Source organism: Sinohyriopsis cumingii, chromosome 1 (assembly GCF_028554795.1).
Source record: "Sinohyriopsis cumingii isolate HCF-2022 chromosome 1, ASM2855479v2, whole genome shotgun sequence".
NCBI lineage: Eukaryota > Metazoa > Mollusca > Bivalvia > Unionida > Unionidae > Sinohyriopsis > Sinohyriopsis cumingii.
Window position 1 is genome coordinate 28,429,140 of NC_142961.1, and position 24,303 is coordinate 28,453,442.

At 35.6% G+C, this 24,303-nt stretch overlaps 2 protein-coding genes across 4 annotated transcripts in view; one reads left to right on the forward strand and one right to left on the reverse strand.

Annotated features, from left to right (window-relative positions):
* Positions 1 to 4,261, forward strand: part of LOC149806597 (alpha-N-acetylglucosaminidase-like) — a 131,126-nt gene extending 126,865 nt beyond the window's left edge. For all 3 annotated transcript variants that reach the window (XM_089955329.1, XM_089955325.1, XM_089955336.1), the window contains 2 exons: positions 410 to 509; positions 3,787 to 4,261. In XM_089955329.1, the coding sequence (XP_089811455.1) occupies positions 410 to 509; positions 3,787 to 3,998 (312 nt within the window). In that variant the 3' untranslated portion in view covers positions 3,999 to 4,261. The remainder of the gene's footprint in view (positions 1 to 409; positions 510 to 3,786) is intronic.
* Positions 4,262 to 7,045: 2,784 nt separating this feature from the next.
* The window catches only part of LOC149806598 (WD repeat-containing protein 70-like), a 68,693-nt gene continuing 51,435 nt past the window's right edge, over positions 7,046 to 24,303 (reverse strand). The window contains exons 14-17 of the mRNA XM_089955347.1: positions 22,804 to 22,883; positions 15,927 to 16,043; positions 12,785 to 12,953; positions 7,046 to 8,318 (exon numbers count right to left, since the gene is read on the reverse strand). Of these exons, the coding sequence (XP_089811473.1) occupies positions 8,231 to 8,318; positions 12,785 to 12,953; positions 15,927 to 16,043; positions 22,804 to 22,883 (454 nt within the window). The 3' untranslated portion in view covers positions 7,046 to 8,230. The remainder of the gene's footprint in view (positions 8,319 to 12,784; positions 12,954 to 15,926; positions 16,044 to 22,803; positions 22,884 to 24,303) is intronic.

Here is a 24,303-nt window from a genome sequence, read left to right on the forward strand (position 1 = left end):
TAACTTTCTGTATATTATTGTAATACAATCTCTTACAATAAGGTATATGACAGATACACTGGAAAATTGTTCTAGTTTGTTTACCCAACAAAATCTTCTTGGAAAAATAAATAAATAAAAACTTGCACTTAAAATAGCCACCTATTGTTGAGTACAATTGCAAGCGTCATCAACAGGGCAGATGACAGGTATGTTGGTAAACCATCAGAATTTCCTGGGCAAAGCAACATAGCAAGTATGCAAAACTTAGAATCTTCATAAAAAATTAGAAATAGTTATAAAATATCTTCAACTGATTACAGTCAATGGTTAATCAGTTCTGATGAAGCAGTCAGTGATCTTTAAATAACAGTATATTTCCAACACTAGAAAGACGTGCCTTTAATCTTTAATTTTTACTTTTGGACAGGGTACAAAATTTGACCAAACCAAGTTTGATGAGGACAATTTCCTCCTAGTGGAACAGCCATTTACATTTAGTAAAACAGAATATCCATCACAACCTGAAGGTAAGGAAAGATTTTGCAGAACAATGTATTCATTTTTGTGAAACTTATGTGGTTGCTAGGCAACCTCAGATATTTTTTATTTCTACTCAATATTCTCTCCCTAAAATGGCTTTTCTTTTCTGTCCAAAAATTTTCAGGACACCTACCAGAACTGGGAAGTTGGTTGCTGTCAGTTTCTTGTTTTTAGTTTTTACATTTGCTGTGTTTCATTCATGAAAAAATAGTGTATATGATTACTTTTTTGCAAATATTGTGGCTCCATGCTCCTTGACAAAATGGCTAAGATCTATAAAAATTCATTGTGTTCCCAAAACTTGAATAGCATGGCCATTGTCCCTTGCCAATATATGACTGGTATACTGTGTATTGTTACGTAAGTGTATGAAGCCAATAATGGGCAATAACATAGTCAAAATCACTCATATCGATATTATCTAAGAGTTTGATATTGTCAGGCTTCACTGCAAATTAGATTGAAATTAAAGAAAAATATAAATATTTGAGTCAGTCAAGGGCCAAAACTCCATACAATATGATGAGACTTTACTGAAACAAGGTATTTTTGTCAGGAAATCTGATCGTAATTTTAAAAAAATGGATCATATGGTGTTCAAAAGACAGATGCCTGGTTAATGGATCCTATGGTGTTCAAAAGACAGATGATTGGTTAATGGATCATATGGTGTTCAAAAGACAGATGCCTGGTTATAGCTGATCAAGGGCCATAATTCTGTACAAGTATTTTGCTGAACGTGGGTAGAGCCTGTGATGATATTTATCTAAACCATGTAATAATGAAGCTTTGAAATAGAGTTTGGTGCAAGCAAACAAAAATGCTTGCCAGTAAAACATACTTGGGACCCATGGAATACACTTTTAATATGGAGCAGTCACCCTTACATGTCATTTAGAATTTTGTATTCACTGTATTCATGCTTAAGTGACATCAACATTTTTTTCCTCCACTTCTTGTTCCTGTTTGTTTCTTCAATTTTTATTCATTACATCTTCAAATATATTGGACTCCATCCATTTCATCTCTCTCAAGAAAACTGGCTAGTGGATGCATCTCTGAAAGAGTAACTCAGCCTTTTAAATATAGGTCAAAGTGACATAATATTGATGCTTGACTGATTTTTGTTATTTCAGCTAGTTGTTTCTTAGACACTCAAGTATCTTGGACTCCATTTCAGCTACACTTGTGAAATTAGTTTTAATAACAGTAATACAATACCTACTACTATAACCTTTCTACCCTTTTGTGGGATGCCAAGTCTCCAGTCCAATACAGTACCTACTACTATTACATCACTACCCTTTTGTGTGATGTCAAGTCCCCAGTCCAATACAATACCTACTACTATGACCTTGATACCCTTTTGTGGGATGCCAAGTCTCCAGTCCAATACAATACCTACTACTGTTAAATTGCTACCCTTTTGTGGGATCCAATCCTCAGTCGAAATCAATACCTACTACTGTTACATTGCTACCCTTTTTTGGCATGCCAACTCCACAGTCTACCACAGTACCTGCCGCTATTACCTTGCTACCCTTTTATGGGATGCCAAGTCCCCAGTCCAATACAGTACCTACTACTTTACCTTGCTACCCTTTTATGGGATGCCAAGTCCCCAGTCCAATACAATACCTACTACTATTACATAGCTACCCTTTTGTGGGATGCAAAGTCTCCAGTCCAATACAATACCTACTACTATTACCTTGCTACCCTTTTCTGGGCTGCTAAATCCTCATTCCAAGCTAAATGTATTTCCTCTGCCAACTAATAATTGGAGGGCTTGAAAATAACAGAACACAAACCCAGTTTGATGCCTTATTCATTTCCAGTATACGAAATTTCTTCATCTTTGATCTCTGATTCACAGAAACGAAAGCATTTATTTCTAGGGTCGAGTCTTGACAGCACAATACATGGCCAAACCATTTGCTAGCTTACATCATGAACTATCCAGTAGAGCTGGGTACCACTACACATTTTCATCCCTACCCTGAAGAAACTTTGTATGTGGATGCATCTTAATGAGTAGTAACTTTGCAGTGATGTTTTTTTCTTCCATACAGTGGCCTTGACCCATAACTAGTGGATAAGGGGTAAAAATTTTGTTCAGGCCAGCCTGAATCAGTCATCATATGTCTTTGCAAGGCTTTTAATTCCATTGGCATCTGTCCTCCAAAAACATGTTGTAAATTGACTACTCCAAATGTGCTGCTGTTGGTGATGGGTTTCATGTTTACATGTAAACATCTTGTATTAAATTGTGACTTAAAGAAAGCACAGTACTTTACACAAGTGTTAATGGGATAAAACATGTTGTAAATGGTGTTTTTATGCGCCAGAGGAAGGGTTAATTGTTTTCAGCAGGTGTTGGTGGAAATAATTGTTCACGCATCTGTGAAACAGATCTGTTCTACATCACGTCGGAAAGTTTCATATTCCTTGATTTCATTTCATTAAACTTTTTGTGATCTCATGCTTTTTCTTGGGCATATAGTTTCTTACAGTGCATAATCCTAACTATGAAATACAAACTTTGACCCTTAGTGACCATAACCAGTCCCTTAAACCATCCTACTCTGCCACTTCATTAATAGAACAAGGAAATTATTCACAGAGAAATTGCCTAAGAACATGGAAACACTGCAAGTACCAGAACTATTATACATAGAGGATTTCAACTAACTTCTATTCATATGAGATTGTCAATGACAAAATCATATTCTTTATTATGAAAAGGATGCTTGAGTTACCACTGGTACTAACTCTTAAGTAGAATTCAAAATGCAAACACAAAGACCCTGATCTGGGTCTATTTATATTGTTCTGCTGACTACTCATAACACACTGCATAGACCCAGATGTTCTAGTACATTATGCAAGCAGATTTGGGTCTCTGCAGATTGCAGTTGTACTCAACTTAAAAGTGAGTATATATGGTAAACAAATAAGAGTTTCATCTCAAATAATATGGAAAAGATTAGTGGTTCCACATGTCACAGCTTACACGTTTTCATTTTCATACAAGTTTAATAAACCAGGCCACAAATTTTGTTTCATTTTGAGAAAGGCTTGGTATAATAAAAAACATATCATGGTATTTTTAAGCTAAATAATATGATTTTTAAAAATCAAAACAAAAATTTCTTGCAATCTATTTGTAAATTAATATTCTCAAATTTTCATGTGTTATAAAAAGCATGTAATGATCTTTGATTAAAGAGAAATACTTTAAAACTATTTATTCCATTTTTACAGGTGATTCTATACCAATAGTTTTAGATATCTACAAACGCTACTATCCTGACACACAGAGTGAGTTTTTCAACCATCTTCTAAAGTTTTCCATGGAAGGAAAGAAAGGGTTCATGAAAAAGGCCAAAAAGTGGATGATAAAACAGTGGCATCATTACTCACGGGAATGGAAATATTACGATAGTTTAAAGGACATACCAAACATACCTTGGTAGTCATATGTCAGTGTCAGATCCATATATATTCATATACTGGATTCACATTTTCCCTTAACAGGACCTGTGACCCAAATTATAAAAGAGACTGTATTATACTGAGGTGCCTTATAGTGAGGAACCACATTTGATGACACGACTATTGTTTTTTTTTTAAATTTAATTACTGGATAATATGTAGATATTTAATTTTTAAATTAGCAAAAGTCATATATGCTTAATTTTTATGTGTACTTATTGTTATTAAAATGTATTCATATACATTTCCTGTTAATTCATTTTATTTCTTTATTAAATACATTCTCTGATCACACTACCATTATGAAAACAAACTTTGCAACCCCTAAAATCCCCCCCACAAGACTTAAATCTTTCCCATCTGCACCCTATATTAACAAATGGAAGAAGAATTTAGCTATTACCTCCCCTTCCAGTCTCCAGTGGCTATTCTTATACAGGCTGTTTACCAGTTTAAACTTCCGCAGTACAGTCAGCATCATACCAAATCAACTTTCACTATCCATCAGATATCACTTTGAATTCTACACATCTGTCAAGTCCATACAGTTTTGCAATAACTGTGTACATTTTAGGCAGTCAATAATTGTGTGCATTTTTGGCAGTCAGTAATCGTGTACATTTTTAGCAATCAGTAATTGTGTACATTTTTTTGCAGTCAATAATTGTGTGCATTTTTGACAGTCAATAATTGTGTGCATTTTTGGCAGTCAATAATTGTGTACATTTTTGGCAGTCGATGATTGTGTACATTTTTGGCAGTCAATGATTGTGTGCATTTTTGGCAGTCAATAATTGTGTACATTTTAGGCAGTCAATAATTGTGTACGATGTTGGCAATGAATAATTGCATACATTTTTAGCAGTCAGTGATTGTGTACATTTTTGTAGTCCAATATGGTATAATTGTTGTTTGCTGTTGGTGGGATGCCAAATCTCCAGTCTTACTCACAAACACTGCTTTAATTTATTTTTTGCTGGTGTATTAATAAGTGAATTATTGCAATAGTAAACACTTACAGACTGTTATTTCCAATTGTTTTTGTTTTTTTATTCTTGTCAAATCAGTTACCAGTGCTCAAAGTGCAAGAAGTTCACGGTCAGAAAGGATACATGAGGTATGCCTTCCTTGTACCAAGTTTTCCTCACCTTCACCATGCAGTGTTGGATTTCAGTGGTCTGAGGGAATGTGGTCCATGGTGCTGTTAAAAAGTTTGAAAAGCAGAGAGATACAGGCAAAGTTAAAATCGACAAGCAGCTACATTTTGCATCTTCACCCAGTGACATCATTGATAACTAGTGTAGTGGGTTAAATGCCATAACAGTCCTGTGCCCATCCATCTGAACCATGCTCACAGTGATGTCCAACAAGCCAGATATGGAGGAACAGTGCACATCAGAGATGGTCATGCTGCACTTGCCCCAGGCAATTCTAGGGTCACCAGTGGTGAGATTGTAAAAGAGACATCACAGTTGCTGAAAATTTAGAGGGTTTCTATCCCTCCTTTTGTCATACCTCTCGATACAAGCTAAGACATGAAAGAAAATTGCTCACTCAGATTTTGGCATCCCAATAAGTACAAGATGACACACATGTCCAAACATAGCCTTAGTGCCAGTCTAATGAATACATGTCCCTCATGTCAGTGACTTGTACTGCATACTGGCTGATGCTTCTGTTATATATGAGGAATCTTACTGGGCCTACCTTTGGGCTGCCCAGTCTGTCCAGCTGGCCATCAAGCCAGCCATCCAACCAGTTACTGAGCTGACCATCCAAACTGCCTGTCCACCCAGCTTTCAGACTACTATCCCAGCAAGACGAGCCATGTCAGTTGGTTTGAAAACAGTGACTGACCTCCTGAAATGGATCAGGGGGATGGTGCACCAAATCACGGGACATATGCATCTGGTCAGAAACTCTGCACTGGTGCTCCTTGCAGAAGATTCCTGTCCAGATCAAGGATATTCCTTGCAGGGTCAAAATCATAGCCACGTTCTTGTTGATAAGAGACCTTACTCTTCACACCTCATGGTATATTCATCCAATCATCCTTCAACTGATTTTTTTTGCCTTAGGTGTGATCAGTGACAGATAAGGTGGAACTAAAAACTGTCCACCTTCATCTCTTCAGTCCCAGACCAAGAAGTCAGAGACATGGATGCTCTATTACTTAACTAGCATGGCTTTTGGGGCTATGCATTTTCTCCATCTATTTTGGTACCAAGAATAATACAGAAAATAAGGGGCAAGACCTGCAAGGTGGTTCTGACTTTCCACCGAGATTGGTTAAATACTGGGTGAATTATCTACTTGATTTAGTGATAGTTGTTCATAGGAAAATCCTGCATCTACAAATCTGCTCAAGACAAAACTCAGTTGCAGGTTTTCCATCCCTGCTCCAACAAATTCCTCCCAAATGCATCACTCTAGAGAAAGTAAATTTTGTAGCAAATTGTGTTTCTCAAAAAAATATTTACCGTCATATTACTATAAAGCCCTTTCACTCTGATCCACAAATGCAAGCACCCTTGATGACGTATAGCTCAACTTAAATTGGTAAGCATCTGGTATATAGGTAGCCCACTAGCAATATTAAAGGAGAGGTAATTGATGAGTTTCTTCCCTTTGTCTATATGGCCTGGATTAGTATTCTTGAAGGAAAATAACTGAGAAAGTAATGTACTTTTTATGGGTATCAATCACCAATATTCATGGTTTTGCAAAAAAAGACAGCTCATCTGTTCTATAAATTTATCAGTTGGAGAAGGGGTCATATTGTTTGTTTAGTGAGATCAATCATCATTTGGGCTTTTATGTTGTTGTTGTTGTTGCAGGGTTTAACATCATTTTTCAGCACACGACAGGCTATACATGGCGGCCAGTATTAATGGTGGAGGAAGAACCTGGGAAAATGCCGGAAAGAACCACCGACCCACGAGAGGCTTTTATGTCAGTGATGATTTAATTTATAAGTTGGATTAAAGTGAGCAGGATAGAGTAAATAAATTTAGAAGAAAACAACATATACACGTAATTTTTTATTTTGTAATGCACATACAAAATTAATGATGCATGGTAATTGTTAAAAAATCAATTTTAAAAAAGGAACTGGTGTACAGAGGTCACCTGTGTACAACAGCCAGTTTTGCCTTTTCCATTGGTGACTACAAATGACAGGTTTGACTAATTCAGAATCTTCTAAACTGGCATGTTATTTAAGAATTTATGTCTCATATGTTGAAAATCAATACAATCAATAAAGGTGTGTCTCTGAATGGCAGGCTGCACACTCTGGTTAATGTTCCCTGTGAATGGTGTGTGGCAGGCTGCACACTCTGGTTAATGTTCCATGTGAATGTCCATGGCAGGCTGCACACTGGTTAATGTTCCCTGTGAATGGTCCATGGCAGGCTGCACACTCTGGTTAATGTTCGCTCTCTGTAAGAGTGCCTCAGGTGCAGTTCTTATGCAAGAATAACTCATTACAACCTTCCTTGGATGATGATCCTATACATGGGATTTAACTTACATTTTTCATATGACATGATTTGCCATTTTTGGACTTAGGAGCCATTTTACATTCTTCATATGAAACAAAGTATAACAGCATATATAATTACTGTGAAGGCAATCATGTTCATGATTTTGTATTTGCTAAAACAAAGAATTTAAATACCCAACTTAAAATGCCTTGGCCATAAATGCCATTTCTGTCAAAGACATGTGCAGAAATTTGTAATTTTCTTTTATACACAACAAAAATTCCATAGAATGTTCTGTCTTGTGTGCTCCACAAAGAAATATTCCCAATACCCAGCAAAGTTACTGGAATGTGAAAAATAGGTAACTCTGACCACCTTGTGCCTGTAAAGAGCAGTACCTTCCACAATGAATACACAAATCAAATTTCATGATTGTACATGCAGCAATGTCAATCAAATTATGCTAAATGCCAAAACTAGCTTGGACACCTATGACAACAGCGAAAATGGCAATGCCATTGAAAAAGTTATACCTGTGTTGCACCTGTGCTTTGCGGGCAAGACAAAAACTGACTGAAAATGCTCTGTAGAAATATCTTGTTCCTTGGTCTATTGATGTTCAATTCAGAATAACTTCGGATTATCTGTTTATGAATTTGGAAACCATACAGCATTGAGCCATCACTCTATGTCATGTCTTGAGTTGCATCATCCTAGTCATGAAAACATCATATTTTTCTCTTCTTCCAAGCTGGTTCCAGTTCTTTTTCTTCTTTGGGGTCCTCTTCCATTTGGAAGATTGGGGTCGGCTGAGTCCTGTTAAAATTGATATACAATTACATTAAAAAAGAGACATGAGAAAAACTTCAAGAAATACAGTACTCTAAACAGCATACTTCAACGTAGCTGGAAAACCATATTAAAAGATTTGAGGTGTTGTAGTTGTTGCTTGTAATGTCAAAACACAATCCATCTTTCTAAAAGGGAAGTGTTATCTGGCATGTCAGGCACACAACTGATCCTATTCATGTACTTATTCAAGCTGGCTAGAATTTTTAACCATGACACAAATCAACTTGCAACTCAGTTCTCTTTAAAGTGGATGAAAATTTTAAACCTGATTTTATTTTCATATTTGGTAAAATGCTTCCTTAAAACAGGCAATATTGTTGTCATTGTATATATTATGTAGAGAGAGAAATTGTATTAATATACACCAATCTATCCCTGAATCCTCAAGGAAGATGCTTGATAACGTTAACAGAATTTATAAACATGAATAAATAATAATAACATAAAGGTTTTGAGAATTTTTAATTGTACTCTACAGAGATTCAAATCCGGGTCCATGGGTTATGGCAACCAATGCCTTGCATGTATGCACCAACTGCTATAGTGATTCAAACATATACACAACAGCAAAAGCTGAGGCATTCATGTGTAGCACACACCACCATATTAACCCATTAATTAATTCTCATCTAAGTACACTATCACTCCAGATTCCTATGACAGAAATCAAGGTATATAGATGTTATTATAAAGAAATACAGATCTACACCACATATATATATATATATATATATATATATATATATATATATATATATATATATATATATATATATATATATATATATATGTATATAATTGATTAAATGTAGCTTGAGTAATACACATTGCCTCCTTCTCTGGCCCCTTGCTGGGCCCCTCTTTGTCTACTATGGTTTCTCTGCCGAGACATGATGTCATTGCAGCCAATATATGTTAATAAGCTATTTACTAAATTTAGATATGTTGTCCTGTTGAACCAATCAGATGACCGAGTTGGAGCATGTGATCAAACATTGTGTCAGTTAGGGCATCAGTCATATAGCAACTGATATGCCTGTAGAGATGCATTCCTTTCAGTGTAGATGCTGCATTTAATCTTTAACATTATCTGCAGAAGGAACCAACCGCCTCCCCTCCTTCCACTATGTTGTTTATTTGGGACATTTCTTGCATAGCATACCGTTCCAGTTCTGTTCTGGGCGGGGGGGGGGGGGGGGCCTTTGTCAAATCGGCTAATGTTTTGTATCATGGCAATCCTCAGGATCAGACTTATCAAGTTTTGGTTATTAGTGTCCCTATATACCTCGTATCAGCCCCTTGTGGCTCTACATATAGGTGTTGGACACTCTTCACAACCCTACAAACTCCCCAAGTCTCTCTTCCTGAGGTATTCCTATAGAAAAAATTGCCAAGCTGGGCCAATGCTAAATTTCATGCATTCACAACTTTGCTTTTGACCCCCAATTTGTGTCGGTATTTAAATGTACTCAACTATTATGCCCATATACTTCATACCGGTGCATGTATGGAGTATCAGCTGATGTTGGTTATCAGTGTTCCTATATACCTAGTACCAGCCCCTTGCGGCTCCACATATAGGTGTCAGACACTCTTCACAACCTATAAACTCACCCAAGTCTCTCTTCCTGAAGTATTCCTTTAAAAAAATATTCAGAGCTCGGCTGGTGCAGTGTGCTGTGACAGAATTTGCCCCCATTATGCCAAAGATTATTTATATTTACAATAAAGTTTAAATTGAACCTATGTATTGTGTGTTATTTAAATATATATAAAATCTGCTGTTTGTAATATATATTTTTGCGCACAAAAACAGTTTTGACCCCTCCATAGGTCTAATTGGGTGGTAGCAGCAAAGTATAAAGTTATCTTTATGACTTGCTAAGGATTTCCCACAAGTTTTTTAGGATGGGTGGGTAGGTTACGTTTTTAACAAAATGTATTTACAGTGTTCCTATCAACGATCATGATACTGCCATATTTATACTATGGTAAATCTACTCAATGTTTATCAATTTGATGACCATGATTCTCTTTGTTTATACAGATGTCATTTTCGACCTTGCTTCCACCTCCCGACTGCTGGCATCAGATCAAAGTCTTTTATATCAACATCAATAAGATTTATTCTCATAAGTTTGTCAAGAGTATCAACACTCAGCCTGCAATGCAGCTTTGATCAGATCCAATTCTGTTGTAAAAAAAATCTGTTCTTACAGTCTATACATGACACAGGATGTATCCATGAAATTTCTATCAAATGAAACATTTTCAGGTACGGTCCTTTCATTGAAATTTGTTTTGTTAGTAATTCAGCTGCTGACAATTATAATTGCTGTACACAATGTACTTGAGAATCCCCCACCTCTTTACTTTGTCAATACTGATGACTGTGTCACTGTTCTAAGTTGGTTGACTGTAATGAATGATCACAGCATCTATATGATCATTACCAAATGGAAAATTGTTAGGTCCAGACACAGTGAATGCATTAAAAATCTCATGGTCCAGAAATCTATCACATACATTTTCATGAATAAACTGCACCCAGCTTGCAGCAATGTAAAAAAAATCTATTAACAAGATGCTTCATAGTAATGTACAGAAAATCTCATGTGTCCAATCCACTAGTTATAGTTACAGTTTTAATCATTATTATGCTTCCACTTCGATATGGCGTGTAGTGCTCTCTCAAACAATAAAACTAGGACTGATACTTTTTATTGTGTCATCTAGGCAATTAAAATAAAAACCCTTTAGAATGATAAGCAAACATCTTTGCTAAGAAGCTGCTCTTTGAAATTTACTAAACTGTTGTTCATTAAAGGAATAAGCCTCTCTATCTTCATTGAACCAGCAAACTCGGTGACACCTCTAAATGACTGTCTGAGAAACATGTGTAGACTAGATCTGGTCATAACTGAATTAAGTTTAATCAGTGTTGGTTTATTTCTTAAAATGTATTCAATAATGCCAACATCAGCTTCATATCAGATGTACATGGGCCAGTTGCCAATTGTATTTTAAAGTAGGCTACATTATTGCAGTTTGACATCAAGTTTGGAAGAGAACCATTCCATTTTCATTGCAGTGAATTGAGGAGTTTACAGTTACAATCAAAGCCACAGTCATGCACACGCAATTAAATTTCACAATCTGATTCCTCTGTCTTTCTGAGAATGACTTAATTATTCATTTGGAATCCCTCATTACCCATGAAATAAAAGATCTATTGCAAATCTAGATGTCATAAGAAACAATAAAGCTTGGATAATTCCCTAGCACAGATTATATCATGTTCTCTATAGTGGTCCCAAAGCAATTTTATATGGTGGCAATGTATCTTTTACATATAAGATTATGTCAAATACACATGCCAGTTTCAGTTAAAAGAATTATTTCTTTGCAGAAACTTTAAATGTTCGATGTGGGTAAATTTAATGCCCGTCCAAACACCAGTCCTGTCTGTCATATAATTGCTATCTAGAGGATCAGACTTTTCATATTTCTAAATGAGGAACAATACATCTTTATTGGTTTTGATCTATTTTTAAAGTTGTGTTGTTGACAACTGTAAACCAGACTTGTCCCTGTACTTGTCAAACCAGCACTGCAGTGCCAAGGTCATTAAAATACCTTTAATGATTATTCATTCCATGTGGACCATGGTCTTCAAAATCCCATTGATGATTATCCATTCCATGTGGACCATGGTCTTCAAAATCCCATTGATGATTATCCATTCCATGTGGACCATGGTCTTCAAAATCCCATTGATGATTATCCATTCCATGTGGACCATGGTCTTCAAGATCCCATTGATGATTATCCATTCCATGTAGTGCCATGATCATCAAAATCCCATTTATGATTATCCATTCCATGTGTAAAGGTTAACAATCTTGGAGATACATATTCCATTCAAAGGTTTGCAGTGCATGTATATGAAATGCCAATAATGTCATAACAAGAAATCTTCTCACCCAGCTTTCACAGCGGTAGGATAGTTACTGTCTTAAATTGTTTGTTATCATCATGACCAGGATGGACAACAGCTTTGCCTTTTTCTCTTGTTGAGTCATAAGCTTTCTTCCATTTGATGAGGCACTGTAAATCTGTTTATTTGTTCATCTTTTTTTCTACTGCTACTTTCTGGACAATGTTTAATTGTTATGAACATTTGGTGAATATTTTCAAGTAGCCTTAGTGGATTTCTAAAGCAAGATTTATGAATTATGAATGATGGTGATATTTAAGAAATAAAAGTGTTACTAATCTAGATATGCTTCTGTTTTGTGGGAAGGACTAGTGACGATTCAGCTGACTAGTAAACTTTCTCAGTCCTTCTGGCTACAAGGAAATTTATGTTAGATTCTAGGTCTGTAATCAAGTATCATTTATTTCATGCAAATGAAAAAAGGCTCCCTTACTTCTTGTAAGCTGGTGCAACCCAGTAAGGATTCTCCTCTGCTTCTTTAGCATGTCGCAAGATGGCACCACGAGGATCATTGTCCATTGGGTCAGGCTTCTGTGCCACCAGCTGCTGGACCACATACTGTGACAATGTTCCTCCCTTTGAAGCCAGACGACCACCTGAACCTACGAAAGGAAATGTTAAAAATGTTCTCTTTTTCAATTCAGGATGGTAAACCTTTTGTGAAAATAATGTTCACTATAATAGCAAAATGAGATCAGTGTCATATTTCAATAAGATTTAAGTATTGTTTTTACAGCACATTTAATTCAATATATAATTGTTTAAATGTACAGGAAAATGACATTATTGGCATCCACATTGGGAAAAAAAAGTAATAAAAGCTATTTACTGCCACTTTTTTATGAAAAAATAAACATTGCTAAATTTCCTACTCTTTGTCCCACTGTTTTTTAAATACAAATCAAGCCCATCAACATTCATTATGTATATAGAGTTCTATTTATACAAAAAAATGGTCTTCAAAGAAAGACGAGTATTGGAAGTTGCAGAATAAATGCTTTATTCAGCAACTTTATACTCCAAATCAGATACAAGTGTGGTCCTGCTCTTCAAAGAAATTTCAGCAGGCAGTGCATTTCTTATGAGCTTAATTGTGTTTTAAATATAATCTTGGAGCAAGACTGCCCTGGTGCCTAAACATTAAAAATTCTCAAGTTTTACTGTCTACTTTGCAGTGGCATTAAGTTGCTGTCACACTGTTTGTAACCAGTTTCCACCATGCATAAAGAAATAGGATGGCAGTTGACCATATTTTGTTCTATTCCTACCAGGATTGTACTCAAAACATTCAAAAGAATTATAAAAAGTAGATTTTAAACAATGTTATTAATTTAGATTATTACTGCTTTATAATAAAGTATAACAAAATGATTTAAAATTTTATATTCAGTAATGTTACAAAACTACCTGTCAACATACAGTAGATTCTACTTGTAGTGCATTTTCCACACATAAATACACACATACTTCATAAAATACAACTTAATCTTATCTATTAAATGATCTCTGTGCCAAAATAAATTTAAGAACATACACTTAAGTCAATCCTTTTGCCAGTTGGAACATTATTAAGTTTTAAAATGTAAGCTGTACTTTATTGTACTACAAGAAAATTAACCTTGCTAAATGTACTATAAAATATACACTGTGTCTGCCATGTCAGAATATGTATATAAAATACTTGTCTCCAGAATCTCAAAGACAAAAAAAATTAAAATTCAAAAGAAGAAAAAATGTAACAATGGTTAGTAAGGAAGACTGGCTGTTGTACTTAAGTAAATGTCAACATCAAGCTAGACTGTGCAAGTCAATATATATGTTGACAAGACATTGAAATACCATGTTGTTCAATTTTTAAATCAAGTCATTTTGAGTGCTTATAAAACATTGCAGGCAAGATATGTAAATTCAACTACAAACTTCTCTTTCAATATATTTGTATTTAATAATCTGTTTATGCATATAAGAGAGAGCGAAAATAAACTGTATGGGGGGAATTTTTTTCTTTTTACATTTTATTGCATGTGGCAGGTGTATGCACAAAACTGTCCAATTTTATTACTACTGCAACCTCTTTTGCATTCTTCACAATTTCACTTAAAGTTTTGAATCATGATATTTTTCTGTCCTATTTCATTTTTGTTGACTATCTGAGAAAGAATAAAGATACCAATTCAGTCAATGTTTACCAAGGCTAAATGGAAAGAAAAATATGTCCCAGGAGAAAAATGCAAATTATGTTTGTGTAAATCTGCATATATGACAGATTCTGCAAGCTGCATTTTATGTCTAACTGTGGACATAATTATCTATCAGCAATTAGAGGGAGTATTCCTTTGAACTCAGTATGAATAAGTTGAGTAGTTATACATAAACATTTTGAATACAGTTAGAATATTTGTCTGTTATGGCTGAAAAGTTGTTCCTGGTAACAGCATTCAGCATGTGCATTTGTGTATGTTTAATCATGAGCGAGAGAGATATATCATACACATTATTTATGATGTAAATATGTATTTTTCTTCTCTATACCAAATACCATGGCTGCTGATTCTCTCAAGTCTTTTTTTTCCCAAAAGAACCAAATTACAATTCAAAATCACTCATTACCATATATATAATCAACATCTAAGTAAATGCAGAGATCACACACTACAAGATATTTACAGTTAAAAAGTCATTTTGAAACATTCAAAAGTGAAACTGAACATGGAATTTTTTTAAAATCACAAGATTAACTTGTAATTGTCGTGAATTTAATGCCATTTTCAGCACATGATAGGCTATACATGGTGGCCAGTACATCTGGTGAAGGAAGATCCAAAGACAAATTGAAAGTTGAATAAAAGAGTAAAAATATACCTGTTGATTAAACATAAGTTAACAATAAAAAATCCTTCCATTTATTGTTTTCTGTCAGGCTTTAAAAATGAGCACATTTCTGTATGATGTGCAGAGGATTTGATTAAAGCACTAGGACTGTAATTATTTTTCTCAATTAAACTTGCTGTGTAGGTAAAGATTTGTTCTAAATAATTTTATTTTCCAGACAAAAATTTTATTAAGTGGATTCTTGTATTGTTTCATGACACAAGCCTTGCTGAATTCAATGGCTAACTGCCACAACTGCTATGTCATTAGACTCTGCTGTCCAATTTGGGCATGTTATAGTTGGTCAAAACTAAGTCCTATTAGAGATGTCTGGACATGTGACTATTTCCACTGGCCTGGTTCACAACTATATAATATGTACATAAATAATACAATGCTACAAGTTAGATAAGTTTCATGCAATTCTGTCACCCTCTTTCCAAAAAGTCATTCTTATTATTATTATTGTTATTATTATTATTATTACTATTACTACTGTTATTATTGTTATTATTATTATTATTATTATTATTATTATCATTATTACTTGTATTATTGTTATTATTATACTTATTATTATATACACTGGTTGTACTTGAAGAATGATGGAGGATGTAAATATCAATTGTATATTCTTGTTTGGTTCATCATCAGCAATTTTTATACTAAATTTGAATAATTATACATAAGACCTGTACACTTACCTGGTCCATAGACAGGCAAATCTGGTCTCTTAGTTTTGACAGGGTCTCTACGTAATTTCTCCTCAAACTTCTTGGTGCTGGTCTGACGCACCTGACGGAACATTGGCAAGGCATATGCTGAAATGTAACAGTTCTAAATCAGATTCAATCTGTGATGGAATGCAATTGAAAAAGCATAAGTTAATGGGGTATAACGCTGCTCAATCAAATTCAATTCAAAAGGTTCAAGTTAATGGAGAATGATGCTGTTCAATCAAATGCAATTCAAAAGGTTCAAGTTAATGGAGAATGATGCTGCTCAATCAAACGCAATTCAAAAGGTTCAAGTTAATGGAGAATGCTGCTGCTAAATCAAATGCAATTCAAAAGGTTCAAGTTAATGGAGAATGATGCTGCTCAATCAAATGCAGTTCAAAAGGTTCAAGTTCATGTGGTATAATGCTGCTCAATCAAACACAATTCAAAAGGTTCAAGTTAATATGGTATAATGCTGCTCAATCAAATGCAATTCAAAACGTTCAAGTTAATGGAGAATGATGCTGCTCAATCAAATTAAGTTCAAAAGGTTCAAGTTAATGAAGAATGATGCTGCTCAAATGATTCAAAATATATACTTGCATATGGATTTGAATACAAAATAAACAGATCCACATCTGTTGTCAACTAATGTACTGACAGATCTAACTATTCAATTTATTAGGAGTAATCAGTAGAACAAAATACAGACTCTGATTGGCTGGTACATTATGCAACAGCAGATCAGGGTCTATACTGCTTGCAGTTGGACTCATATGCAAGTAACTACAGTATTCTGGACGAAAATCAGAATATCAATTACAGCAAAAACCATTCATAATAATAACAAAAAATACTGCCATTGGTTCATTATACACCACCCTGAGTTTAACAGTTCCCTATGATGCAACTTAACACACTAAATTTAACACACATAAATCATTATTTTCTTATTCGACTTAAAATGACCATGACCTCTCACCATTTCACTCCAGAATCCATAGGTTTCTTTTATTACCTAACTACCAGCCAGCAACAGAGTTTGACCTTGAACAAAAGTTGCTCTGTACAATAATTTTTTTGCTCTACAATCCTCTTGACCTCTGGGCACAAAATCAATAGGGTTCTACCATACCTTAAATGCAAGTCCTCCACAAAATTTGGTCAAGATATATGGTCAAGAGACGAAGTTAATATTTAAAAAATTATTTTTATTTTTTCAGTAAATGTCCTTGACTTTTACCATCTGACCCCAAAACAGCTTGCCCCAGATGCAAGCCATCCACAAAATTTGTTCCAGGTCTGCAATGTAGAACTGTCGTTATTGTATAAAACCATATTTCTTCCTTCAGTTATGGTGACCATGATCTTTGATCTTTTGATTCTCAAATCTATCAGCTCCCTCCTTACCCCATGTGCATGCTACCCCCAGGTCACCGTGATCCTGACCTTTTATTCTTTTGACCCCAACACCCTTACCCTGCAACTGGACGCTATCAACAAAGATTGGTAACTATTGATGGAGAACTCAAATTATTATCCAGATACCAATTCTTTCAGTTAAAGTGAATTTAACCTTTGACTTTTGACCCCAAACCAATAGGTTTCTTTCTGATCACAAACTGTGGCAACCAACCATTTCCTTCTTTTAGTTAAGAAGTTAAGAAACACTGCCATAACCATTTGATTCCAAAACTGATAGAATTCTTCCTTACCCAAATTGCAAGCAATCCATCAAATTGATGATGGGGACCTTGAATTATTGTGCAGAAACCACTTTCTTCTTTCAGTTACAATGACAATAACTTTTTTCCTTTTGATCCTGAAATTGATCACATATTTCTCCCCTACCTCATGTGCAAGCCTTCTACAAAGTTTAGCAACTGTAGATGGTGGACAACTCAAGTTATCATGAAGAAACCATGTTTTGTTCTTTCAGACAGTAACTATTACCTTTGAGCTTGTGATGTGATATGGTTCTTCCTTAATCCAAGTGCAAGCCATTCACAATGTCTGTTAACCCTGGACAAGATAAAACTAAATGATTCTGTAATATATGAAGCTTCCTTTTTTTCACCAAAAATTCAATGGAATCATTTTGTATTCAGTTGCATAACTTAAGTTTCAAACTTTTTGAAAGGGCAAAGTATGACTTCTGACACTAAAAAGGGCATAGTATGACTTGAGACACTGGCACAGGGCATAGTATGACTTCTGACACTGAAAAAGGGCATACATAGTATGACTTGAGACACTGACACAGGGCATAGTGCGACTTCTGAAACTGAAACAGAGGTCCTGAAGAGCTGATATCATATCTGTAAGAGATGATGAGATACTCTCAAAAAGAGAGCAACATGTTACAGAGGTAGGAAATTTTTTTTTGGGAAGGTACAAATAAGTTCATTTGATAATACCTACCCAGTCATAATACATTAGAAGTATGTTCACTACCTTGCAAATCCAGCCTTCCCATGCTTAAATATTTTTTAAACCATGTTTTGCTTGGTTAGCAACAATGGTGCTAAACTTGTCTGACAGTCTAAACGCAATTCAGATAAGAGTAGTCTCCTCTTGGATATACTTATTGATAGTAAATACTCTGTGGTCATCAGTTATTACTGAAGTGGAGGTGCATTCTCGACAGTTGCTATAAAGTACCGGGGTGGTTTGATGTGCATGTACTATGAAAGGGTAAGTCTTACTGAAGAAACATTTCCCCTCAAAAATAGGTTTCTTTTTATGAATGTGTACCTGATCAAAACATATCAGGAGAGTAAGTAAAAGTAGGATGGAATTATATCCCCATATTCTAAAATCTGCCCAGGCTCCAGTCTTCTAAGATATATCTGAAAATGATTTTACGATGAATAACTGATGGGCTAGTATTAGCCCTTGATTCATAAGGACACATGGGTCATCTGACAGAGAAAAAGTTTTGCTCCCATAAATCCAATGGAAATCAAATGACACTTTCTTACAATGCTGCTGAAAGGCATGGGTGGGATACTTTTATTGTTGCTGGTATCAGACCCACAAGCCATAACTAAGATCTTTAAGGTGAGGGGTCTCTCTGAGGTAGATGTTCAGGATGGCTGACAGCAACCTTTATCCCATAGCCTGAGATTGTGAAGTGTGGGAGCAAATGCTAAGGTCAGGGTCACTGGTGCTGATACCTGTAAAATGTGCATTTGATAAAGGGTTAGTTCCTTATATGCTGGGAGGTCAACCCAACATATTCATGACAACAGTGTCTGTGCTGTAAAAATGTCTTTGCCTTTCTTGACAGGTAAGAAAAGGATCATGACTTCCTCTCTTTGTTTTCTCATAGCATTTGAGGTACCACTTCAGAGCCCAAATGGGATTCTGTAAATGACCTTGAGACAAAGGTACAAAGAAGAAAATGTTTTTTTAAGAGGGATCATAGAGTTATCATGAGTCTATTCTTAATAATAAAAGCAAGGGCTGTCATGAGAGAAACTGAACCTTCTTGATGGAATTGCAGATAGTCCTGGTCAACTGAAACCATTCAGCTTCTGTATTCTGCCTGCCAAAGCTGGGGTGACTAGAAAGCAGATTTCACATGAGAGATGAATCACTGATGCTCCTGAAAGGGGTTCAACTACTTCAGAACCTATAGTAGGATTCCATTCTAGACAGGGGCTAGAAATTTTGGTCTTGAAAAATCAAAATAGATTAAAGGCTGGAGATGCTCTTGTTCCGACTGATGTCCCCCCCCCACATCTGTGATGCCTAAACATGTCTGCAATCCTAGAACAGTGGCCATCAATGACAGGGGAAGCAAATTCCTTCTTATCAAAAAGGCAGAGAACAAAGGTAGATATTTGTAGTACTGATGCATTAAATGAGTTGATATGAGTCTACCTGCTTCACTGCAACAAAACTCTCCATTTGCCTATGTAACACTGCGAGTCTTCTAGCCTGACTGAGAGGCCATCCAGTATGATCCAGCTGACTCCATTGAGACAATGATCCCACTGACTGGTGTTTTCTGGGTAGACTGAGAATGCCCTATTTGGACAGCATGTCCTGCCAAGATTGAAAGGCATGCACCAAGGCATCCATCTCCAAGAAATAAATGTGAAATAAGCACTCATAAAGGAACTAGACAGATTCATTATGGAAGGAGGTCAGGTCTGTTCACCACTGCATCTCAAGTATCTGTGGATGTTCCTGCTGCAAGATACCTGCTGGAAATAAAATCATCCAATTGCCAAGGTAAGACCAAATACTGTCTAAACTAACAATCTTAGAAGACAAAGAATGGCCACCACTGGAGTAGAAAGATCATCAGCAAAATTCACTTAAACAAATGGTCCATGCTGGGGGAGCAGCTGTGACCTTGAAGATACAAAAAGGTTGAAGAAATTCCCAGAACAAGGAATAATTCTCTTTGAGAAATGTCGAACCATGAAAGGGTATGAAAAGGTATGTATCCTGGTCCTTGCTGACTGTGAGAATGCTCCCCTGAAAATAGATGAGGACCAATTTTGATGTATCTATTCTGAACATCATTCCCAAATGAAAGAATGAGAGTTTAAAACTATGGCTCCACAACTATCTCTTAGGTTCTTCCTTCGAGGTGGTCATGGACAGCAACCCTTCGACAGCAAAACTTGATGCTACAGGGCATAGATGGGTTGCGGCTCTAGCAAACTGCAATTTTTCCATCAGGTATACAGCTGGCAAAAATAATGCTGATGCCAACAATCTCTCGCATTTACCACAAATATTCCCAGACGTGGTGGAAGCCATGTGCCATGCAGCTACTGTCTCTGTAACCTTGATTGGGAGTATTTCGGATAATCCAGCTCCTCACTGGGCCAATATGGAGGTGTTTCTGTCTAAACATTATAATAACATCAAGTGGGACAGGGAACAGTTGACTGATAAGACTCTAGCAAAAAATACTGACCTCAAGAGTAAGGGTTTTCTGCCCAGGGAGGAAGATTTCCAGAGAGAAAATGCGTCTGTGCAGAAATTTCTACGTGAATGGAACCACCTTGTAGTTTAAAACAGCATTCTCTTCAGGACCACTTCTCATGAAGGTCAATTAATCAGGCAGCTCATGATCCCATTCATACCGGAGCCTAGCCTTGAAAGGTATCCACAACGATATGGGCCATCACGGCAAGGAGAAGTCACTCTGGTCAGCTAGGCAAATGTATTATTGGCCGGGTCTGGAGAAGGACATGAATTGCAAGGTGGAGTCTTGCAAATGGTGCGTATGCAGAAAGACTATGGTTAGGGCAATTGCCAAATTAACCCCAATTCACATCACCCACCCAATGGAGCTTGCCTGCATAGACTTTTTGTCTCTTGAGCGATCAAAGGGAGGGTTTGAGAATATCTTGGTGATAACTGATCATTTCATCAGGTATGCTCAGGCTGTTCCTTGCCACAACCGGACAGCTCAGACTACTGCTAAAGCCCTTTATGAGCACTTCTTTCGATATTACAGTTTCCCGGAAAGGCTTCATACCAATCAAGGACATGATTTCGAGGGTGATACATTATTCATCAGGAATGAAAGTGGAAGAAGGTAGAAAACTGATGGAGTATGTTTGCATGCAGTGAGAAAACTCCAATACTGTCCTTCACCATTGTAAAGGCATGTTAAAAAGTGCAATTTGCACAATGTTATGTATATTTAATTTATATCTGATTTAATTGATGTCAAAATAATGTAGTTCTGTTTACTAGGAACTTGTACTTTTTCCAGAAAATAGTTTGACCGTGACTGTTCATTTCTGTAAACATATAAGGCTGACCTGGTTCCCAACCTGAATTCAAATTTAGTAACAGTCACGTCAACAAGTATTTTTTTAATTTATTTTCACTGTGGGAAAAATAAGTTTGAGATCGAGGCTGTGTTGGATACGTGACCCTCAACTTGTAAATAGTTTTTAGTGAAGTAAACAGCTTTTATTCTCAGAGTAAAATGATTGGTTCGTATCAAAGACATACAAAGGCTGCGCGATTTTTTTAATATGTAAACATGATCACGTGACCCTTATCCAGGCATCTGTTTTATGCATTATTCAAGTTTTAAACCATTGCTTAGAGAGAGATCTCAGTCTGGGCTTAAAAACAAAAAGTCGTTTCCTTCTGTTGTAGCCAGTTTTTGAGTTATATTTTAATTTTTCTTCAGATTATTTGGATTCTAAAAGATTAATTTGTTTCTCTGGAAATACTTTTGTGCTCTTACAGAATTCTTGAAAAAAGACACTTCTTAACAATTTTGTTTGGATTTCAAACACTGGATTACTTTTTGTGTTCCTACAAGACACTGTAGACCACAACATAATACAGGATACAGTGTACATCATCGCCTTCCATCTTGGATTCTTTGTCGGGACTCGAACTTAATTCATTAGAACATTTATTATTAGGACTTCTAAAATTTTATTCGTGGATTATTCTTGGATTATTTTTGGATTTGATTCTTGAAACCGTAAGTTCTTATTTTTTAAATTTTACAGTATTTTTCCAGGGAAATAAATTATTTGTTAAATTTTTCAAAGCTTGTTGTTTTCACTCCTTCTTGTGTTACTGTTTATTCGAGCCTAAACATGTAACAGCTAGCAAAAGTAATTACTGAGGACTAAAGGGTATTTGGTGCTTATCTTAATATCCATGGCAAGATTTTTATTGTCTGACTTTAATTTTTAGCAAATATAACAATTTAGCACCAGTGTTGCTAACAAAGCTAAAGATGGTTATAACATCTTAGCTTTGGAAGGCAAGCTCTGCAAGGTAACGTATTGTCTTGGTGAAAAAAGTTGCAGTGGAAGGAAAAAGGCAAAATGTTCAAAGCAGAAATTTATATAAAATGACTTACGAGTTATAATCTGCTTGTCAGCCACAATTTCCATGGGTCTGTCTTTGCTCACCTTCTTCACCATACACAGCATAGCACCCCTTAACAAAGAAAACAGTAAATTCCCTCAAAAGTTATGAAAAATAATTTGGTACTAGTGAAATTTTTCAAAAGTGCAATCATATTTACCACACATTCATCTGACAAACTGAATTGGTACTTGTGAATTATCAAACTTTAATTAAACAAATCAAACTTTAAGTTGTGATGTCCTCAAGTAATACTACTACTGTCTAATAAGATAGCTAATGTAGCTCCATGGTTTTCATATAACCATACCACACACCACTGTCTACTAAGAAAGTTAACGAAGGTCTAATTGTTTTTCTTGGAACAATACCACACACTACTGTCTACTAAAACTGCTAATGTAAAAATATATGGTTTTCACAGAACAATACAACACACTACTGTCTACTAAAACTGATAACACAGTTCTATATGGTTTTCACATAACAATACCACACACCACCGTCTACTATGAAAGCTAATGTAGGTCTATATCGTTTTCAAATAACCATATCACACACCGTCTACTATGAAAGTTAATGTAGGTCTATATCGTTTTCAAATAACCATATCACACACCGTCTACTAAGACAGTTAATGTAGGTCTATATCTTTTTCAAATAACCATATCACACACCGTTTACTAAGACAGTTAATGTAGGTCTATATTGTTTTCAAATAACCATATCACACACCGTCTACTAAGACAGTTAATGTAGGCCTATATCGTTTTCAAATAACCATATCACACACCGTCTACTAAGACAGTTAATGTAGGTCTATATCGTTTTCAAATAACCATATCACACGCCGTCTACTAAGACAGTTAATGTAGGTCTATATCGTTTTCAAATAACCATATCACACGCCGTCTACTAAGACAGTTAATGTAGGTCTATATCGTTTTCAAATAACCATATCACACACTGTCTACTAAGACAGTTAATGTAGGTCTATATCGTTTTCAAATAACCATATCACACACCATCTACTAAGACAGTTAATGTAGGTCTATATCGTTTTCAAATAACCATATCACACACTGTCTACTAAGACAGTTAATGTAGGTCTATATCGTTTTCAAATAACCATATCACACACTGTCTACTAAGACAGTTAATGTAGGTCTATATCGTTTTCAAATAACCATATCACACACCATCTACTAAGACAGTTAATGTAGGTCTATATCGTTTTCAAATAACCATATCACACACCGTCTATTAAGACAGCTAATGTAGGTCTGTATCGTTTTCAAATAACCATATCACACACTGTCTACTAAGACAGTTAATGTAGGTCTATATCGTTTTCAAATAACCATATCACACACTGTCTACTAAGACAGTTAATGTAGGTCTATATCGTTTTCAAATAACCATATCACACACTGTCTACTAAGACAGTTAATGTAGGTCTATATCGTTTTCAAATAACCATATCACACACTGT